Source organism: Toxorhynchites rutilus, chromosome 3 (genome assembly GCF_029784135.1).
Source record: "Toxorhynchites rutilus septentrionalis strain SRP chromosome 3, ASM2978413v1, whole genome shotgun sequence".
Lineage (NCBI taxonomy): Eukaryota > Metazoa > Arthropoda > Insecta > Diptera > Culicidae > Toxorhynchites > Toxorhynchites rutilus.
Genome location: NC_073746.1, coordinates 30,113,802 through 30,137,752, shown reverse-complemented (window position 1 = coordinate 30,137,752; position 23,951 = coordinate 30,113,802). Strand labels below are relative to the sequence as shown.

Genomic DNA, 23,951 nt, shown 5'->3' with positions numbered 1-23,951 from the left:
TCGAGACTCATCGTATGTGTCGAATGCAAACACCCCATTGCTATACGCAAGCAACGATATTGTATTCTCTCCAGCTTGAGAATATGAATCCTGGCAGCTGATCGGAAGCAAAAACTGCCATATTCTAACACTGACAATATCGTTGTTTTGTACAACTGAATGAGGTCTCCTGGATGGGCACCCCACCATGTTCCGGTTATTGTTTGGAGAAAATTGATTCTTTGCTGGCATTTCTGTTTCAAATACGCAATGTGTCTCCCCCAGGTACATTTAGAATCAAAATATACACCCAGGTATTTGAAAAACATAGAGTGTTGGATCGTTTTGCCGGATAGGTAAAGCTGGAATTGGGCGGGTTCGTGCTTCCTAGAAAAAACGACCATTTCAGTTTTCTCCGTAGAGAATTCGATACCCAGCTTGAGGGCCCACGTGAACAGATTGTTCATGGCATCTTGCAACGACTTTTGCAGAGCGACGGGATTAGTACCCGTGATGGAAATAACTCCATCGTCTGCAAGTTGTCTCAGCGTGCAGTCTCTAGTTAGACAATCATCCATATCATTGACGTAAAAACTGTACAAGAGGGGGCTTAGGCAGGAGCCTTGCGGTAGGCCCATAAAACTGTAACGAGAAGATTTTGAGTTGCCATGAGAGAAATTCATGTGCTTTTCTGACAGTAAATTGTACAGGAAATTATTCAGAATTGGTGAAAGTCCACGATTATGAAGCTTCTCTGAGAGAATTTCCATGGAAACTGAATCAAATGCCCCTTTGATATCGAGAAAAACGGAAGCCATTTGTTCTTTGCGAGCAAATGCGATTTGGATTTCAGAAGATAGCAGCGCAAGACAATCATTCGTCCCTTTACCTCGGCGGAAGCCAAACTGCGTATTTGACAGCAAATTGTTCGTTTCGACCCACTTGTCTAAACGAAGTAGAATCATTTTCTCTAACAATTTGCGAATACAGGATAACATTGCAATCGGCCTATACGAGTTGTGATCGCAAGCCGGCTTGTTGGGTTTTCGTATGGCTATCACTCTCACTTGTCTCCAGTCATGCGGGACAATATTCAGCTCCAGAAACTTGTTGAACAAGTTCAGCAAACGCTGTTTTGCCAAGTCGGGAAGATTCTTCAACAAGTTGAATTTAATCGTGTCCGACCCCGGAGCTGAATTGTTACATGAGAGGCGGGCAATAGAGAATTCTACCATCGAAAAATTCTCATAATCGCATTGGAGCGGAATATCGCGTACGACGCTTTGTGCAGGAACAGAATCGGGACAAATCTTCCTTGCAAATTTGAAAATCCAACGGTCAGAGTATTCCTCACTTTCATTGGTATGGTTCCAGCCACGCATTCTCCTAGCCGTATTCCAAAGAGTACTCATAGCGGTCTCCCTTGACAAACCATTGACGAACTTCCGCCAATATCCACGCTTTTTTGCTTTAATCAGACCTTTTAGTTTGGCTTCTAGAGCTTGGTACTTTCGAAACCATTCCACTAATCCAGTTTTCCTGAATTTTTTGAAAGCGGATGATTTTTCAAGGTAGACCTTTGAACATTCCTTGTCCCACCAAAGTGATGGAGGACGACGTCGGAAAGTGGTAGCCGGTACACGTTTCTTTTGAGCACTTCAACGCTATCGTAAATCAAACTTGATATAAAATTATACTCTTCAAGGGGAGGAAGTTCATGCATCGAAATGATTGCTTCAGATATTAATTCTGCAAATTTTCTCCATTCAATATTCTTCGTGAGGTCATACGCAATATCGACTGACTCACTAGATTTTGATTCATTGGCGATCGATAAAATTATTGGTAGGTGATCACTACCGTGGGGATCTTGGATTACCTTCCATGTGCAATCCAGGGATAATGAAGAAGAGCAGAGAGATATGTCTAGCATGCTTGCCCGTGCAGGAGGGTTGGCTATCCTAGTTGCTTCCCCAAGGGTGGGTGTAAGTGACATGTCCGATTTTCTTTTCATCGACTCTTTCTTTTTGTCATAACTCAGCTGCAAACACATTTCTAGCTGTATTTGATCATTTGAACAGCAGAGTTTTAACGAAAGAAAAGGTTGATGGAAAGAGAATCGATCAAGTCACTTAAACTTCTTTCAATCTGAGCCCCTCATTTGGAAAATTACATCTCCACTGCTCCCAAAAACATTATTCTCAAAAAAATAATCCACGAACTATACTATGCAGCACCTCTCGTAGAACGGCAACAGAAAATCCGAACTTTATCGGTTGTGTAGAGGCGGCTCTGGCGATAGCAACCGCTGCTGAAATTTTCACCTTCAGTTTTCCATCGAAGAACACCGTTCTCATCATTGGAAAATACTTTCTTCGCATTCGGCTTGAAGTACGTTGCTTTTTATCCCTCTTTTGACCCGGAAACAATGCACAATGGAATCCGTTTGGATGATATATTGGAACATCACAGATGGCACCTTGGATAAGTTGATATGTCAGGAAGTTTTTATTGTCATGTCAGAAAAGAAAAAAAAATACTATAATGTTTAAAAGGGTTTGAATGCAATAAAGAAATTGACCACTTCCAGTAAACAATACAATAAATCAAAACAGTGCGGCATCTCATCATTTTCTCAAATAGCACTTACGTTCCTAGAGGAACCTCGATTTCTTAACGTGGTACAACCTGTTTTATTTTTTTTCAATGCATAGTACAGATTTTTAATAACTAGATCGTTGAAAACTCGAGTGATTAATTTAAAAATCATGCATCACTACTCGCTAGCTGGTGCGAGACAGGGGTTAACTGCTCTCATTTCAAGGGACTTTTACTCGAATGTCACCGTTCCATTGAGGTTGACTAGAATGAGCCAAGGGAATGAGTGCTCCCTTGGCCGAGTGGTTAGCGTCATAACTAACATGCCGGGTGTTCGGGTTCGATTCCCGTTCTGGTCGGGGGAATTTTTCGTCAAAGAAATTCCCTCCGACTTGCACTGTGATCACGTGTATTCTAGAGCTTGCCACTCAGAATGCATTCAAGGCGTGTTATTTGGCATAGAAATCGCAACTAAGTACTAATAAAAATGACGCAAGTAATACTGCGTTGAGACGGCGAAGTTCCTCTAGGAACGTTAGTGCCATTGAAGAAGAAGAAGAAGAAGAAGAATGAGCCCAATATTTAAATGGAGCCTCCGATGGAATGATATGCACATCGGATAATTACGATTGTTTTTGCAGTAGTATTGAAGTATTCAAAATGTATTTCGCTGCTGTTTTAGTCGTTCCTTTCGATCGGTACAATTTGAGGGGAACAAATAAGGTCAATCAAAACGTGGGATTTAGTCCGTTTAATGCTTGACATTTTACAATTATTCTTTTGTTTGTTTAAAAAATCAATTTCCTATATTAGTAAATATTTCCAATCAATTGATGCAAACATTTTTGCGATCTTTCAAGGAAAGGTAGAGTAATGAGTATTCAATTTCTTACAAGTACAATTTTAAGATTATTTTCCTATTAGATGTAGTACTACGTCATACATCAAATTCTTTAAAGGTACACCCTTCTACAAAAATAAAAATAAAATACACATTTTTTATTGGAAAACGGTTACAATTCCAGCTGTTCACTAGATGATATTTTCACATAACATCACATCGTACAACCAAATCCCTGTCTCGCTTTCGCATTTTCAAATGCAAATCTCAAGCTCTTAAACAACTAGATTTCAAATATTTTGCATCCCAAATCTTCATGCACGTGCTTTTTGCTTGCCTGCAAGGGGGATTTTTGTTCTCCGGAAAGTGAAGCCTGATTCGTGTGTATGTGTATGGACGTGATATTTGCAATCAGTACCTGCTCCGAAAGGTCGACCGAAATGATTCGAAACAAACCAAACCAAAAACATCTGCCGGCCAAATTGATACAGCTTTGCAAACACGATAGAAGACACAAAAAAAGGTGCATAATAACACTATCACGGTTAAAAGGAAAGTTTCTCGGAGATGATTCCGAATAATCCGATGGTTTCGGTTGACAGAAAAGGTGATGCTTATTAGTCGGCTCTTTGGGTTTATTTTTAGCTCGCTGTGATGATTTATGGCGCTACTACGGTCTGGGGGTGATGTTTGTCATACTGGAAAAGGAATGTTGAACACCGATCTCGGACAGTTGTGAACAGTGTTTATTAAAGAGTTCCCCGTTTAGAACACTCCCAACGCACGTCGAGCCTTCTAAGCTGCCAGCAAGCCAACTAATTACTTTGCTGCAAGGAAAATAAGGTATTGATTGCAACAACGAAAAAATCGATATAACCAACGATTGCAATCGAATTCTGCTCACTTTATGGTTTTCTGAACTGCCACGGCTGCATAACTTTCCTCCACGCAATGCCTTCAACCGCGTGAATTAGATCAACAAACACAGTGGAAAAGTGCAGTGGCCAGGAAATGTGTGATGAATGAACGGCAGAAAAACATTTTCATTTGACAGTGATTGGAAAAGTGGGTCAGCTAATGCAACGGTGGCCGTTAGCATCAACTAGAGCCGGTTACCGGTCGATTAATCGCGAAAATGAAACCCTTGTTTTGATTGAAAAATTTACACGTGGAGCAGCAGAAGACTGTGAAATTTTGAATGACATCTCCGCATTGTAATATTTTTTTCGAGAATAATCGAGCAAATGGTAGCATTGAACAAACATTTCACAACAAAACGAGTAACAATGAGCCACCCAGATGTTTAATTCCGTCAACAAACCCGTGGCCATTACTGCTGCGATTTTCTTAACTTTCTTCACTTGTTGTCATATAGGTCCCCGCAACCAAAAACCTGTTTCATCTGCAGCGGCACGGATACCGCGGCCACAAACTAGTGTTTTGACCGCGAAACCATCCAATAACATAAAATAGAGAGAAAGAGAGAAAAAAAACTATGGAAATGACGAATGCTGTGGGCTGATGATGATGAAGATGATGATGACCAGGCAAAATAAAGTGTCGGACAAAACGGTTAGCTTTCGCGCACAAGCCACTTGCACACTGTGGTGTAATTTCGGTTGATGGTCATTTGTTTATCTGCTACAATTCCGTGACTGATGGGTTAGCATGAAAGCAAACGCACCAACCTCATTTTTTTTAGTGTGGCTGTGTGGATGTGAAATTGGAGCCTGAAAAGGTTTCCCTCCACTGAACAATGGCTATTTTATTTGAGGGGAGGCATAATTTGCGTTACAGTTTCAACTGAGTTCACAGAGAGACTTTGGAAGTTAACAGGCATAAACCTGGCAACAATTGCCGTGATTCTATTGCATGAGAACAGTTACAGTCATTTATTTTCTGTTCCACATGATGCTGCTGAATCAGTGGAATTCTAACCGAAACTACGTTTGACTATCGCTTGTGCTGTGTGCAACGTGTCTCATAGAAAAAACAGTAGACGCAGTAGGAACTTTTTATGTAGTTTTGCTGCTTTTGGTCTATTCTACTTTACTTGAATACGACCATGAGGCACACCGGGAATCGACTACCCGATATTACCGATGATTACTCGTTTCCTAGGTTTCTCCATTGTGAGTTAAGGCAGAAGCTGAAGGTCGCAAAATGGTTCAACGTTGCGCATGCACCCGGTTTATAATCTGTCAAATGACATCGATTACATTGAATTTGTGTTAGTAGACGATCTTTTTTCCACAAACTTTTTGAAAAAAAAAAATCATATAAACGAAAGTCGGAAAAAGGTACGAAAAGGCCAGAGTATCCAAAACCCCAAAAACGTAATAGACAGACTTAACTGATGAAGAAGAAGCATATAAGTCTCGCGTTTTCTAATTATTTGTGTTTTGAGATACTACTCAAAAGACTCTAAATAAGACTTTTTTCAAAAATCATGATTAGAATTTGGACGACTCGAAACTTCTGCCAGAATGTCATGTTCCGGCATAAATCTGACAGAACCTAATTAATACATCATAACATAAGATTTTTATTCAAAAATTACCGCATCACATGGAATGATAGATCCAAATGATTTATTTTTCCCTTTTAACATGACATATATTATGAGTGAACCACACGGTTTCATTAAACACATGAAAATATATTAGGATGGGAAAAAATAGTTCCATTATTTTTGCGAGAAACTCAAAACTTTATGTAAGATTTTTCGGGTTGTCTGATTTGGTTTAAATCATTTTGTTGTACAAATTGTTGCCTTTTTTAATGTAGCTTCATGATGCCTCTCTTATGGGAGCCCTGGTCCTTATTCGCGAAAAACTTTAGTGATCGATGTTCACAATCTTTTTCTAATCCCAATTTTTTATCACTCAAGAAGTTTTTGCAATGCGAGAAATAGATAGTAACCGCTTGGTGCCCTGTCCGGACTATATGGTGAATGCATTAAAACTTCTCAACCAAATTCCCGAAGTTTCTAACGAGTCACTAGAGACGCGTGTGGTATTGCGTTGTCCTGATGAAATACAACTGCTCTTCTGTTGGCCAATTCTAGTCGTTTTTGGTCAATCGCTAGCTTCAAACGGTTTAGTTGTTGACAGTAGAAATCTGAATTTAGTGTTTCGCCACACGGAAGCAACTCATAATAAATTATTCCTTTCAAGTCTCACCAAATACCCAGTAGAATCTTCTTGGCCCTTAGTTTTAGTTTGAGCACCGTTTGAACAGCTTCACCACGCTTTGAACACGATCGACTCCGCACAATATTATCTTATGTGACTCATTTATCATCCCCAGTCACCATCCGATTTAGAAATGATTTTATTTCATTCCGTTTGACCGAGGGTTCGCTGAAGAAAATTCCTGACCTACCAAACGCGTGCGAGGCTCAAACTTTCGTAGACAACGCTCGTTATTATTTTTTACAATATACATTAACAACAAAGAAGAGAAAAAAAAACATCATCATCATCAGTACGAAAATGTTAGTTTTACCTGTAAATGAATTTTGTAAATGTCAATCAATTATAAACATAAATAAATTATTAGGCAAAAAATTTATGGACACCTGTTTACAAAACAGATTTTACGTGTGGAATACACTTTTTCTTAAACTCTGCCATTGTTGCCGCACGTTTTATTTCTCTGGGCATCGAATTGAAAAAAAATATACCTTTATACAACAACGAATTCTGTGACCTACTAAACATAAAGTTTGGTGTTCTTGCATCATTCGCGTTTCTTGTATCGTATCTATGAACATCACTTCCTCTTTCAATTCGATCGCACAAATATCGAGGCTGCATACCGTTTAGAATTTTAAAGATGAATACCATTGTCAAGTAATAAATTCTTTGCTTCACAGATAGCCACTGTAGCAGTACTGGAGTTTGCTGCAGAAATGAGCATGTATTTTATTTTGCCAACATTTAACTTTAATTGAGCCATTTAGCCAGAGAATGCAAATCTTCGTCTATGTGCGCCGCGGTTTCTTTTATATCCTTAGCTGCGATGAACAGGACAGTATTGTCTGCAAACAAATTAATGTCACAGTATCGTAAAATTCGTCGCAGATCATTTATATATAAAATGAACAAAATGAACACTTCCCTGTGGCACCCCGTTTAAGTTACCAATGGGATCGGAAACAGAATCGTTGAAACGAGTCTTTTGAGTTATGTCGCACAAATAGCTTCCAAATCATTTGTACGCCATTCCTACAATTCCAATGCGCTTCAATGTTTGTAACAACAAGGGCCTAGAAATTGTTTCAAAAGAGCGTTTAAGATCCAGAAATACCGCAAATATAGTCTCTTTCGCCTCGATGTTCTCTTTCCAGTTTGCTAACACAAGGTTCAGTGCGGCTTCACAAGCATGTCGGTCAACATCGATTATTTCTGTGATTTTATCGGCATTTTCTATCGAGAAAATAAAGGAATTATTTTTCCCCAACATAACATTTGATTTTCCACCAAATTTTTCTATTAAAGAAAGAGTTCAAAAATTTCAATGCATTTCTAAATAATAGTGATAAGCGAGAGAATTGATTAAAATAATTCCGTAGTCCTACGTCAACGAGGCAGTCGTGTTCAGAACGCAATCCTCTGCATTTTTTTTTTCAATTTTGCTGGATACACCCACTTTTGAACCGATGATATTTGGAGTGGAGGATATTTAAGTAAATTTCATGTGACACTGGATTGTACTGCGTTTCAAATGCTCACCTTTAAAACATATTAAAGTCTTTTTGTGGGTTTTGAGGTATCGAGACCAAAGAGATCCCAGCTGTTCATATTTTTTTTGAGAATCTGCACAACATATTCAAAAATTAGAGCCTTTTTTCCGTTCCGTTTCTCGCACCAGCTATCGAACAGACAACAGGCTTTTCAATTACTGATATCGCATACAATTGCATATTGCTTAACACAAAGTTAAATTGGAAGATATGGCACACTTTCCAGTTCATGAAGAGAAACGAAATATTGCGTCGCAAGCCCTATGCCTGTGTGATTCACCTGCCAGCCAGTATGAAATTGGGGTGCTGGTGGAACTGATATAATCGTCAGTCTTCTCCAGCTGGCGACCGGATGACACCGGCGGCTCGATGGAATGATAGGACGTATCGCGTCCGTTTTCATACCATTAGGTGGAGAGTGTTTGTGTATGATTGAATCACACGCGATCATTTTTAATTTTATGCGTTTACAATAATGTATATAGAATAACCAGTGGTTGCAGTGTGTGTATCTAGAGGAAGAAATGCATTATGTGCATTGGTGAACTATCTTCAACTATCAACTATCTTCATTTAATGATGAATAATGATCGCATCGCAAATCGGAAGGCAGTTTTGAGAACTTCAATGAATTCTGTACAAGGGTAATTTGTTGTTGCGATACGATCATTTTTTATTGAACAATTAATCATCAAAAGGCGAAGGGGAATTTTTTCATTCAAACAACAATATCTCTGCATTGACAGGTTCTACGTTCCTGTTAGTTTGACATTTTTGAAACCGTTTTTGAAATCGATGCAAAAAATTTGAATATTTTTTTTCAACGTAACAAATTATCCTTGTACATAATCCATTGAAGTTTTCAAAACTGCCTTTCGATTTGCAATGCGATTTATTTATCATTAAATGAAGATGGTTGATACCTAGATAGATGGTCCTCGCGAGAACAATACACAAGCTGATCATACATCAATATTTATGTCCTTATTACCAATGCACATAACGCATTTCTTCTTCTAGATAGGAATCGAATGAAAGCTGGTTGATTAAGCTAATTGGATTTGCTATAGAATTAGTAGGCAAAAATTGTGTTAGTCCACAAAATCTTTGAAAAAAACAGAGAGAAATCGACTTTTTATTTCTTTCCCCTAAATTTTTCCACTACATCTATACACATCAAGATAAGAATATTCCAAAACTTGAAAGCTTTGAAATGATGTACAGCTCATGCGCTCCTTATATGTATTGTATTGTATTTCATTTGTAATGGAACAATCGACAATTGCTTTTCGGGCAATCAAATACTTGAATTTTGAACTGCACCCAAACCGAAATGATTCACTTCAGACACTTGTTATAAATATTCAATTTTACCAGCAGTAATAAAACAGCCATATCTAAATATGTTTAGGTTTAGGTTTAATGCCATTCGGAGCGACTCGATGTATTCTCCATGATGCTTCAGAAGGTCTGTATTTCTGTAAGACGGCGTGCACAAATTACGTATCGCTAAAAATGCGGATTTCGGAAAGCTGAGACTCTTTAAAATGCAATAAAGTTCAAAAATTAAGAGTGATGTGGCTTATTGTTTTGGAATATAATTTTCTACGAATGTCCTATTCTTGCGCTGGAGAGTTCTGGAGACTTCCTTGGTGTACTCACAGAGACAGTGGATTGAAATGTACTTTTCTTCAGTACATTTGAATGCTGACTAAAATTGTTGAATTGCTAACCAAAAAAAAAAAAAAATGGATTGTGCAAAACATATTTTATAATTTCATACCATTTTTCTAATGTTGTCTAATAACTTTACACATTTATAAATTTATTTTTGCTTAACGCCTTTACAACATGGCCTGATTCACAATTTTTCTCCAATTAACTCGGTTCGTGGCTATCTCTCTCTCTCCAATTCCGCGGGCACCCCGTGCTCACCATGTCATGCTCCACTTGGTCTAACCACCTTGCTCGTTGTGCTCCTCGTCGTTTCGTACCAGCTGGATTCCCGATGAACACCATTTTTGCAGGATAGTTGTCCAACATTCTTGCAACATGTCCTGTTCAGCGTATTCTTCCAGCTTTGATCACTTTCTGGATACTGGGTTCGCCGGTGAGTTGCGTGAGCTCGTGGTTCATCCTTCGCCTTTATACGCCGTCTTCCTGTACACCGCCGAAGATGGTTCTTAACACCCGCCGTTCCAATACTCCGAGTGCTCGCAGGTCCTCTTCGAGTATTGTCCACGTCTCGTGCCCGTAGAGGACAACCGGTCTTATGAGCGTTTTGTACAGGACACATTTCGCACGACTGCTAAGTCTGTTAAGTGTTTGTGGAGACCATAGTAGTTACGACTCCCATTGATTATGTGTCTCCGGATCTCGCGGCTGGTATCATTGTCAGACGTTACCATTGAGCCAAGTTAGACAAATTGGTCCACTACCTCGAACTCATCGCCGGTGATTATTACACTACTACCTAATTGGGTTCTGTCGTGCTCGGATCCGAAAGCCAGTATGTATTTGGTTTTAGACGCATTGATTTTCAGTCCAATTCCCTTTGCTTCGTGTATAAGTCTGGTGCAGTGTTCAGCTACCGTCTGAAATGTTCTGCCGACAATGCCTACGTCATCAGCGAAGCAAATGAATCGACTGGATCTATTGAAAATCGTACCACGCAGTTAGCGATGTTAGCGCCTCGATAGGTTCTGACGTCAGTTATGCCCGAGAAATGCTGGCCGTCTATCAGAACATGGTCGATTTGTGATTCTGTTTGATTGGGTGACCTCCAGGTGTATTGGTGGAGGAATTTGTGTTGGAAAAAGAGGTGGTGAAATCGATGAGTGTTAGGCCGTTTTCATTTGTTAACTGGTGTGCTCTGTACATACTAATTACAGTTTTGAACTCCTCTTCTTTACCGATCTGGGCATTGAAATCTTCGATGATGATCTTGATGTCATGTTTTGGGCAGCGTTGGTATTCGCGTTCTAGCTGCGTGTAGAATTCGTCTTTGCCGTCATCGGGACTTGCAAGGTGAGGGCTGTGCACGTTAATGATGCTGATGTTGAAGAATCGGCCCTTAATCCTCAATCTGCACATTCTTGGGTTGATCGCTTCTGCATATTGCCCATCACGATGAAAGCTGTACCTAGTTCGTTAGTGTTGCCGCAGCTCTGGTAGATAGTATGACCATCGTTCGTACTGCAGATCCTCTCCAACACACTTCCTGCAGCGCTACGATGTCAAACTTGCGGTTTTTCAATAGTTCGTAAAGCACACGAGTACTTCCGATGAAATTGAGAGATCGACAATTCCACGTCCCGAGTTTCCAATCGTTAGTCTGTTTTCGTCGCCTGGGTCTGTGTTGATTAGTCCGGTTCAAATTTTCTTGTGTATCGTTCGTTGCTGGGTTTTTTAGTGGTGCGGCTTGCAAGGCCTGCGACCAACCCCACTATCTCGCAGGAGGACCATCATGATACTGCTGCTTTACGTCCCGAGTACCACCAGGACTGGGCAAAGACGCTTATAGCGGCGTCAATTCGCTTAGAGGAGTTATTTCCGGGTTTTTGTGGCTTTTCTTGGGGACTGGCAATGCCCAATGCTCATCCCACCACACCCTAGACATTTCCCCCTTACCAGTGCAAGCCAGAAAAACGATCTATGACGATAGAATTTCTGACTAGAACGGGAATCGAACCCGAAGCCCCCATCTTGACAAGCGCAACGCTTACCACTAGGCCATGGGGCCCACCTTAACCCTCTACAGCCCAAGCCCGTCTTCAGTCGGGCTTCGCGGATTCGCTTTTCAAATTATTCAGACATTATTTTCAATGCTCACCCTCTCTAGAACGTCTTTAGAATATTTTCATCTATCACACATACACATTGTTTTTATGCTGACAGCTTTCTGCTAGGAGTATTTTATGTTGAAGGTCGGAAAGGGTTAACTCCAATATATATTTGACCCGAATATCACGGTCCATAAAATTGAAATCCTCTATGCGATAATGCGTCGAGTCAGATGTCACTGATCGTGCTGATTTGTGTCCTACATCATTCGCTGTATTCTCATGGTTTGGCAAAATCTCCTTCTACATTTTGACAACATCTATCCAAGCGTTGGACACCATCAATGATCATTCATACCGCTATTTAACACGTTGAGTGCCACGGTTTTATAGCGACTCTATGGTAATTTTTAAACGTATTAGGGCCATCGTTTCTTATGGTAGTGGGAGGTATTTTTGTTCGAATGGAATGTTTATAAGCTTATATATTATATAGTTATCTTTATTATCATATGTTATACTGTCAGTCACCGGTGACTGACGCAACTTGAGCGAAAATTCGGTGTCAGTCACCGATGACTGACGTGGCAGTCAACGTGTTAAACGATGTGATAAAGTAGTTGAAGCTGAAGTGAACTAATTTGAATAAAAAAAAATCAAACAATATTGAAATAACTGTTTTTGAAATTCATTTTCACTTCCAGTTCCGAAACTTAATTGACATACTGTGTGATATGCCTGTGTCTGAATTGTTGGCCCATGTACTACCGTTGCTCATAAATATCCATTGACCAGGAATCAAACGGCCAAACCTAACTGAGCGTATCTAAACTATTGCTCAATTGGCTTACGCTATTACACTTGCAGTAACCCAGAACGGCACTCATAAAATTGGCGATGAAATGCAGCCCACAAACACACATTAGTGCGCATAAAATGTAGCTTATGTTTGGTCGTATGTACGACTCTCTCCTCGTTTGAAGACAGAACATGCGTCAAACCATTCATTACAACGTTCAACAACGCCGCTTACCGATGGGGTGGAAATTAAATTGTATAACACCAAACACAGGTGATGCTATTAGTATTTCATGATGAATGTGGCGTTCGTGTAACAAGCCGTCGAACGAGGATTTAGACATCAACTTATGTTGCTGATGTGCAGCGCGCTAGCGCGTTGCGAGTTATGGTATAATTCCGCGAACCGATACGCACTGATCGAAAGTGATGTAATGGGATTGACAAAATGTTTCTAACGAAAGATACAAGGGTCACTACTTATATTTCGGGAATTGGCAACACTGATGTCATGTGAGTCCATCTGACGGTTCCATCGTAAAGTTTGACATTTTTGACGATATACGTACTCAGAACATTTTGTCATACGGACGCTATTTGTTTATTTTATATTTAGTTGAAAGTTTGGTCTCGGCAAAAAAATGGAACTGAATCGTGAACATTTTTGTGCGATGATTTTTTACGACTTTCGACGTGGATTATCACAACAAGAGTGCGTCAATCAACTTAATTTGACTTTTGGCGATGAAGCTCCATCAAAAACCACTGTGTATCGCTGGTATAGTGAATTCAATCGTGGTCGTAGTTCGCTGTCCGACGAGTTTCGTGAAGGTCGTCCAAAATCGACTGTAGTGCCAGAAAACATCGATGCTGTGCACGAAATGATTAAGCAAGATCGTCATGTAACCTATTGTGAGATTGAGGCATCCCTAAGCATTAGTTCCACCAGCATATATGCGATTTTACATGAACACTTAGTTGTGCGAAAATTATGTTCACGTTGGATCCCACATAATTTGACAATCGTTCAAAAAAAAAAGGCTCGTGTCGATTGGAATAAATACTTTGAAAATTGGTTTAAGCGCATGCAAAAGTGTATCGATCATCGTGGCGAGTACTTTGAAAAACAATAAAAATATATTCGCAGCTTAACTATTTGTTTTTGTTCCTATTCCCGAAATATAAATAGTGACCCTCGTATAATCCATCTTGCACTATCTATCATTGCTGCGTTTAAATTTATTCACGACAGTGAGTAAAAAGTTTTCGTAGCATTTCACACGCCGTGTGAACATTATTTTTGAATTACTAAGGCCAGAATTGTTTACCCATTTAATTATAAGCCATTCCGATCCCAATGGAGAAAAAACTGTTCCGCTTTATTACTTTGTGGCGCGGATCCACAGGGGTCAAATTTTTGCACTGTCGTATCTCTGGCAACTGGATAGTGAGAAAGTAACCCTTTGAAATTTTATGTTGCTTTGGTAATGCGAGCTATTACATTAATTACATTTCTTCGCATTTATTTTACAGCATCACGATGTCCATGCCGGGACTGCCCCCGCTACCGAAGAGTCTCAGTGGTTTCGATCTGGCCAGTCAGCAGCTACAGTCTCACCAGCAACACCACCACAATCCCCACCATCAACAGCAGCAGCAACAGCATCAACATCAACACCATCAGGCACAGCAGCAGCAGCAACAGCAGCAACAACATCATCACCACCACCACCAGTCATCCCATCATCCTTCATCCTATCACCATCAGCAGCATCAAAATCTGCATCCCCATCAACATCTGCAGCCGCCGCAGTCGTCGCAGCAGCAACAACAGCCGCAACAGTCAACACTGACGCTGAATCATCATCCCACGAATCCTTTCATCCCGATCGGATCCAACCTGCAGAGTGTCAGTATGGCCTCCCTTGTGTCCCAGCGGGGTCAATCGCCGGTCAGCAGCATCAGCAGCAGCAACAGTACCGCGGCCACCACCAACAGTGGCTCCAGTGGAAGCGTCCGGAAGCCGACCACACTCGACACACAGCTGGCGATCCTGCGACGAGAAATGGTGAGTTCTTTTTGTTCTAATTTTGGGATTTTAGGTACTCGCGGTCGGGTATTGCTGGGGGTGCTCTGGTGTGACCAGTTCGGTGAAGTTTGTGAAGTTCAATGAGGTTACAAAATTTCAAAACAAATTCTGGTAGAAAATTGAAAACTTTATCTGAATAAGCACTAGTTATTGCATAAGTTCTTTGAAACGAATTTAATTTTTATGCACCAGCCTTTGTAAAGGGCGAGTTTAAAAAACTGCATAATTATATTTAAAATATTTTAGGTTTTCTATATTTTTATGTTTCTTGAGATATATATGCACTTGTTTAACCAAACTACAATGTCTATACACCATTGAATGGGTAATTTAATACTTGTTCGAAAAGCAGCGAGTGGACCTCGGTTTTATTTTGTAATTTATGAGAAACAAGCATTTGCAAAAAAAAATGTTTTGAAGTAATGCTCACGAGAATAAAGCATTTTTTATATTATCACATGAACTAAAGGTGAAGGTCGAAGCTAGCCACAAATGGCTGCCACAATGGTGCTCATTTCTTTCATCTCCCTTCCTCACCCCTCGCCCGAAAATCAATAATTTTGCGAAACAGTGGGATGAAAATGATCGTTTTCGCACACTTCCCATCATGTCATGAAAATCAATAGAATAAAATTGTGTTGATATCTGTACAATTACTATTTTTAAGTTTAATGGGTCTATTATGTAAGTTTTAGCAACTTTAACGTTGGTTAAGTAAATTGTATTGCAGAGCTCGGAACACTGCCACGGCTGCCTATGCTTTCAAAAACAGTAAACGGAAAAGTATTACATTCAATCAAAATGCCTCGGCCAACGAAGAGAAGGGTTGAAGCTCTCCAACGTGAATATGTGAAAACAATACGATCAACGAAGGAAAATATTAAGGAATTATCAACATCGAGTTACTATGCGGAAGCCCCAATTCGCATGTGTTATAAATTTGCTCATGTTACGCTCGCGTATAATCAGAATTTTACTTCATATGCAAATGCACCTTTTATATATATTTATTTTTGCAATTGTTCATCGGAACATATCGTTCATACATTTTACTTTAGTATTGAATCGTTATTTTTCTCAAATGTATTCAAAGGCTCGTGTCAATGAAGCGCCACACAGTCTGATAAGTGAAGTGATCTATTTACGTGTGCTTTGCTCTTCTCTCACAAACACTATAACACTTAAGGTGAAGGTGGAACTAAGCCATTGTAGTAGTATAGGTAAAACCTCGTGTTTTTTATGGTATAAAAGTGTTTGTGAGAGAAGAGCAAAGCACACCGTTTGTTTTGATTTTGGTACGTAAATTGATCAATTAATTTATCAGACTGTGTGGCGCTTCACTGACACGAGTCTTAGCATACATTTTACAAAAATAAGAATTCAATACTAAAGTAAAATGTATGAACGATGTGCTCCGATGAACAATTGCAAATATAAATATATATAGAAAGTGTATTTGCATATGAAGTAAAATTCTGATCATACGCGAGCGGAACATGAGCAAATTTATGACACATGCGAATTGGGGCCCGAGGCATTTTGATTGAATGTAATACTTTTCTGTTTACTAATTTTGACACCAGAGGCAGCCGTGGCAGTGTTCCGAGCTCTGCAATACAATTTCGTTAACCAATGTTAAAGTTGCTAAGACTAACATTATAGACTCATGCTCGGATGATGCCAACAACAAAATTATCAGTGGGGTTCAAAAACTATAAGTACTATAAATATAAGTATCAGTAGGGTTCAAAACCAATCAAACTACTGAGCTGGTTTGGTATTCGAGATGAGGGCATCAAAAACATGGCTGCTTATGAAAGTATTGCGAAGAGACACCAACGCCATGATAAGTATATTATATTGCTTTAAAAAATCTGACAGCGAAGCCTTCGCTAGAGATACCAAGATTCGCTGGACATTATGAAAGCCGCTGAGATTAACCTGACGGATGCTTATCATTGAACTGCTCTGGATGTGTTACAGTTCATCGTGTAGTGGGACTTTTAGGAAACGCTTCCAAATCATACAGTATGTTTGAAACAGAGTTTTAGTATAAAAAACCACTACAAGCAACACTCACATTACGAAACAAACTTCAAACATCAGAAACTTCCCAGCTCGACTGAATTGACAGCTGAATTGAATTAAGCACTTTCTATGCTGCAATTTGTGTTGGTTGGGATAGGGATGCCAGGACTCTGGTGCTTCGCACCTGTCGCTACATTTTTTTTCCACCGTTCGCCAAGCAAAATTAATTTATTAGTTCTTTTCAGAACTATTTTATCAAGATAGGACATACCGCGTCACTTTCCATACCGTTAGGTAAAGAATGTTTGTATATGATTGAATCACACAAAACACACAAAAGAAAGTGTTGCATTTTTTCGAGTACAATGCTCACCTCACACTTTGTGTTCAAACTAGAAAAATCAGTGATTTTAAACGGAATATTGAAGAATGTCGACTCACGCAAACTCAGTTGCATGTTTAACGGAATGGGTAAGTGTGACTCAATATTTTTATTTTTTTCAAGATGTTTCATTAACTTTGTCGAGCCTGATGCTTGAAATAAAAGTAATTCTAGGCTTTTGAGTTATGATTTTTTTAAGTCAATGATTGTGGATACGCCATTGTCAAAAACTAGAATTGATCGTAAGGTACGTTGTATGGTTTTATAATTTTGAACAGTCTTCCAATACGTTTATAATTTTTTTTAGTAGGTTTTGTCAGAATCGTCTGTTTTCGGCTAATTTTGCGTGGAATCTCTCAGGGGGTTCTCAGTAGGCAGCGCAATATTGTTTTAAAAAATGAACAAAAATTAATGTGTGGTTTATTACTATGGATGAGAGTAGGATTTACCAACATGATCCCGAAGCGATTCAGAGCTAACTTTCAATTCTATCATAACAATTTGAGTATATATTTTTTTACAGAGCCTTCTCAATCCCTACACTTTATTCTCAGACAGTTTTTCTGAGATATCAACGGTTTCAAGTCACAATTTTACAGTTGAAATTTGTTCTTCAAAAGATACGCTAGCTTCAAATTTGTATCTTTAGTCTATTCGTAGAAAATAATTAATCTTCTGTACCGAAAGCATGGGCAAAGTTAGAATCAACTCCGTTTTCAAAACATAACTCTCTCTTATTAAAATATCAATTTAGTGTGTACAAACCAATTGTAACCATACAGATAACACTAATTTGCTCAAGTAACCCCGAATGTGCGATCGTGGGGGAAAATTACAGATAAGTCCCCTCTAAAGGAACGCAAGAACGCTGACTCAGTGAACTCAGTGCCAGATCTCCTCCGATTGCCCGATCTGATAAACAACTGACACAAACGGGTCGAATGGGGCATGACTCATCGCCGAGCCTCACCGAGAACCTGTTATTAGTATGAGTCTTTCCGATTTGTATTCTCGTCATCTTCCGAGGATCTTCGAGTGCATGATGTGTTTCTTGGCCCGGCCGATTTCTGTCTTCAATTTCCAATGTGTGAGAGTGTGAGATGATACCATCGTTCGCACGAATGAGTCATTTAGCCCACGGGTTATTTTGCTTCGCACTTACTCGGAGGCATGAAGTGTAAACTCGCCATGATTGATTATCTTTCGCTTTTTTTTTATCGGAGACAATAAACAAATATATCGTTCGTGGTGGCTTTTTCTAAATAACATTTAATAGCTCCTGGGTTGACATTGGAACTATAAAATGTACTTTCTCCTCGGTGGCCAGTACCCATTATCTTTAAGTTGAGCTCTGTGAAAACTTCATTCAAATGGGCATCACGCAAATTTTCAAAACAATGACCATTATACGGTGTCCCAAGCGGAAAGTCAATGTATATTATAAAGTACATAAGAATTGAATTTACCACCAACGAACAATTGAACAATCTATGTTGAACGCATGCTGAATAAAATCCCACGTCATTACACAGTGGTGACGGGACCTTCCGATGGAACCAAAAGAGAAAAGGCGGCGGACAAGTGAATCCGAAGTCAAGCAAGAGGTCAGACAATTAAAATCACATTAATTGTCCACCGCCAGCCGTAGCAGCAGTAGTGACCACCGAGAAGTGCCACTGCAGACGGAAGAGTCGCCGCAAGCATCGGCGAAGCGACGTTCGCGTGAAGTTCTTGTGTATTGTATTCATTATTCGAAAACCTTGACACTACTTTCGCACGCTGGTGCTGCCGATGACCTACAACGGGATCCGGAATCAACGACTTCCGCCGTCTTCTAGGGCACACTACTTCCAACGGAACTAATGCCGGTGTTTAAGGGGTAGCGAATGGCAGATTCATTTCAAGCATCAGGTGCTTGTCACACTCATCAAGAAGAGGGCACGAAACAATTCATATCACCTTCATACGAATGTCAGCTCGAAACATTTGCATTTGAACCAATTTCAATGTTTCAACGGTTGAAGAATGGGTGTTTTTGAATAGTAACGCCAGAGGAAGCTGCACTTTAGTTATTGGCATGTGAACGACATATGAATTAATACAGTGCGATGTGTGGAAAATAGTTCATATGCTAATCAATCCAGTTACGAGAAATTTTACAATTATTTCCTAAATTATATAGGTACTACCTCAAAGATACCACAAATCGACGCTCTAGACTTCTATTTCGCAAATTTTGCTCCTAAAGTTAATAAATTTCCCAAATCGTTGGAAGTTTAAATCAAGCAACAGTTTTACATCCCATTTTTTAACCATACATTAATTTGCTCAAGTACCTCGAATTGGCGAATCAATGTTATCTATATGGTTGTGTTCAGATTATTTGTAATAAGATGATATTTTCTCTAAATTTTCTACCCGATAGCTATAGAAGAAAGCCGAAGAGAATGGTAGAATACGCAATGAGAAATCATTTTCAACATGACAACGTCAGACCGCAGATCACAAAAATTGTTAAAACTTATTTAGTTCAAAAAACAGTGTTCCTTCATCCAATATAGAGCATAAATTCCCATTCCAGCATGATGTGACAACGTTTTGACTCACTAAAAACACGATTTCCAAAAAGTAAACGATGCCAAAGTAAAACTGAGAAAATTTCCTACCAGAATCACCAGTTGGAGAATATATAGTTGAATTCGCTTGTTGCCGATCCAACATTTTTGTGATGTAACAACACCTGACTGTTTGTTCGATACCAAATGATTTAAAAATGCATAAAACGTCGAGATCTGGTGTTATCTCGAAAAAAAATTGGCCGAAAATCGACCTGATAGCTTGAGCGACCAAAAAATGAATACTTTGGTACTTTGAGGCCCCTCCCCCAAAATCATGTCTGATTCACATTTTGCAAAGGTCATTTTTTGGGCCAATAAACAAAATGTACATGGTCGATTTTTGAAATTCGATCATGAAATTTTTTCCATACATCCATTGCCACCCTATTGTAGCCCCAATAAGTTGCCCGAAGACGTAATCTTACGTTGATCACAATTGATAAAAAAAAAACAAAACAATGATCTTTGTATCATATCATAAATGGAAAATAAAATAAACTCTTTCGCTCCAAAATAATTCAAAGTTCTAAGAAGAACTGGATTTTGTGACTGAGTTTTTCGGTTCTCTCCGGTAGCAGCGATGACATCGTTTCGGTTTCTTCTTGGTGGTTGTCTTCCCCCAAACGAAAAGAGTTGCGTGTATACACTCTGTCCAACTTCTATAAGACCAGGTGATGATCTTGCTGCTTTGTGTCATTGTAAACAAACAATGCATCAATTTATATTCTTCACACTTTATGATTTTCATATGTGTGTGTGTGCAAGCACTCAGCGTAAACGAATGTTTTCGTATTTTCAACTGTCAAGTTTCTATAAGACCAGTTACATTTTCCGTTGTTTTAGTTGTTATGATCAATTAAGTACGAAGGGAAAAGTACTCACGGAGAGAGAAGAAAAACAAATCGATGCATTTCACCAAGAAAATGTTGGTATCAGAGAAATTTCTCGTCGGATTGGACGATCCCATCAAGTAGTGCTCAATTATTTGGCACTACTTGATGGGATCGTAAGAAGGAGAGAGCTCCACGTAAATCGAAGCTCTCTGACTAGCGGGAAATAGCTAGAACAGGAACACCTCAAAATCGCATATGCAAATAAAGCAATATTTAAACTACCCAACTGCTCGGGTGACAATTCGTCAAATTTCGGTGAAAAATCCTCGCATAAAGAGGGCTTGAAAGGTTAGAACTCCTCATCTTACACCATCTCACATCGGAAGACGACTGAGTTTTGCCAAAGCTCACATGAACCGACAGTGGGACATGGTATGTTGTGACAAAGAATGTTTCCTAAAGAATACATTTTGCTATACACCATAACGAAAAGTTCTTCAATGTATAGGTTATCTTCAATGACGAAAAAAGTTCAATTTGGATGGTTCTCATGGTTTCAACGGGTACTGGCGTGATTTACGGAAGAAGGAACAGTATTTTTTAACCAGGAATTTTGGTGGAGACTTGTGCATGGTTTGAGCGGGATTCTGCGCAACCGGAAAGCTCAAGATAGCTTCCATATCATTCAAGGATTACACACATGTTCTGCAATCCTCTCTCCTAGCGTTTTTGCGTGGATATCGTCACAAAAAATCACATTCCAGCAAAACAATGCTTCTATTCATACCAACAAGTAAACTAAGCAATGGATTAAGGACCAAAAACTTATTTTTTTTGACTTGCTTGGCTCTCCAGACTTGACTCCTGTTGAAAATCTTAGAGGGGATCCTTGTAAACAGAATCTACACTGAGGGAAAATGGTACACCACGATTGCTCAAGGTCGCAATTTCGGAAAAAAATGAAAAATGCAAAAAATGGAAAAAATGGAAAAATGGAATTTGTTAAAATGTATTTCAACACGAATTTTCAAAGTTATTAGTCTAAATGGCAAGGTTACTAATTATTGGACATGTAAATCCACCGATCGTTTTGAATTTTTCATTGATAATACTTATGAATTTTGAAGTGGTCTTATAGAAACTGGACAGCTGAAATTATCATATTTTAGCACAATATATAAACAAACAACTCTTTTGAACGAAATTGATGTTAAATATACTTTATTCTAAGCATTCTACAATGTATGCCAGCATCTTGTTGAAATTCTAACTATTTGTGTACCAACGAAATAGAATCAGGGTGGTCTTATAGAAGTAGGACAGAGTGTATATGTGTGTGTAGCGGCTGTCTTCAATGCCCAGCTTCAATGGAGCCTTTTTTTGGTGAAAGCAGGTCGCCTTCTTAGCGGTACCGTTCTCCTCTCCGGTGGACTCCTTTTGGCCTTAGAGGGAAGCTTGAACGAGCACGACGCACCAGTGTCCTTCGTTTGCACAAACAGGCTCTTGGTGACACAACTGCGTCAACCGCTGTACAATTATAACTGAGCGAATTTCCGAGCTGGTACCCGCTTATATAAAGATTTTAGTGATTTCAATAGCTTGCTTTCAAAGTAATTTCAAAGGAACGTGTTTGAATCAATAAGTAACAAGCATATAACGCGTTTACATTTTATCTTTCGAACGAAGTGGTGAACAAACCATTTCGTTCAGTTGATTAAGAGGTAACGCTCTCGTTTTAGAAACTTTGAGCTTACACCCCAGTATAGAATTGAAAAACGTAGTCTTACGTCAAAACTCACATGATCCTTCAAAAAATCGGCATGCATTTTGCGGCGTGACAACACACTCTGTGTCATAAAACAGTCTCCACAAAGCGTTGTTACATCTCAAATCCAATAAAATGTATTGAATATAAATTTCACCGTATTATAGGAAGTTATAGAGTTTAAAAAAAAAGGGAGATGACTGTGTGTATGTTTAGTACATCTTCTCTACGCTGAAAACCCATTTGTATCTGCTCCCGTGTGCATTGGCCCTGCCACGATGCAACAATAATCTAATTTTTTTTATGCCATGATTGACGGTTGCTTGGTGGTGCAAACTATGCAGCCGTAATGATAAATTTAAACAAGGAGGGAAGATAGCGGGAGGGAAATATTTGCTTTAGGGTATTAGTAATGAATCTCTGCTGAGGCAAATATTCACTTTTTTTCCAAGCAGTTAACATTGTTTGTTTTCCGTCATCATAATGGCTTCGTTGGTGCCTTTGACATTGCATCAATGCATTAAATTGACGCTATGGTGAAGCAGGCGTTAAGGTTGTGCGCCAATAAATAAGTGTCGTTCTGGAATTTTGTGATGTGGTTTCGCTTTTGTCAGTAGCAAAACTTTCTCCACTAAAGATAACAGCTGCGCTTATCACGAGCATAAGAAAGTAATGCAACTTTTTTCCAGGCCAGTAAAATTAAGAGAATCGTTTCTTTTGAGAATAGCGCAAAATAATGAGTGTTTTTATTCCTAGTCGCTTCGAGTCAATGTATGGTTCTGTATGCATGCTATGGCAAACGCATCTTTGGCGCTTGGTTTACATTGTACGAACGATGCCTAGAGGTGCGATGCCACTGAGACAATACTAAATAATATGTAGCATGATATTGAATACTGGAAAGTATTGTCATTGTTGTTGTTTTCATGCGGTGCCAAAGATATATTGATGTAGGTATGAAATGTGAAATAATGGTGCTGTCGCAATAAGTATATTATCGCCTGTAGCCGAGTCTATGTCGAATGCGAAAAATGTCACCGGAATAGCATTCGAGGTAAATTTTCAATGCACTGACATGAAACAAATTGCGACAAAGATCAGCTAGTGTATTGTTCTGCGAGGGCAAGAATGAATCATCAATCAATTATCGTCAACTGATTCTACAATAAAAAAACCATTTCAGGACGATGAAATTATTCTACTAAACAGTTCTTTCTAAAATTTTACAGCATTAAAGAATAACATCTGAAGTTACAAACAAGCGACTTGAATAAAATAAGAGCGTAGTTCTACGTCAACAATGCGGTTGTATCTTGGACACAACCTCCTATAATTTTTTCGGGATGCAATGGTGACTCATGGAGTATGGATACTTCTCATTTTCCTCTGAGATCTACTCTTCCCCTTCCAAAGGTTCATCCTATAGTGGAAATTGGTCAGGACGACAGGAACAGGACCTAGGGAACGGTGCTTCTTACCGATTTTTCAGTA

The 23,951-nt window shown here is 39.2% G+C and overlaps 1 protein-coding gene across 1 annotated transcript in view; it reads left to right on the top strand.

The window, feature by feature from the left end:
- Window positions 1-23,951, top strand: part of LOC129777581 (uncharacterized) — a 148,910-nt gene that overhangs the window by 19,825 nt on the left and 105,134 nt on the right. The window contains exon 2 of the mRNA XM_055783948.1: window positions 14,279-14,813. Within this exon, the coding sequence (XP_055639923.1) occupies window positions 14,279-14,813 (535 nt within the window). The remainder of the gene's footprint in view (window positions 1-14,278; window positions 14,814-23,951) is intronic.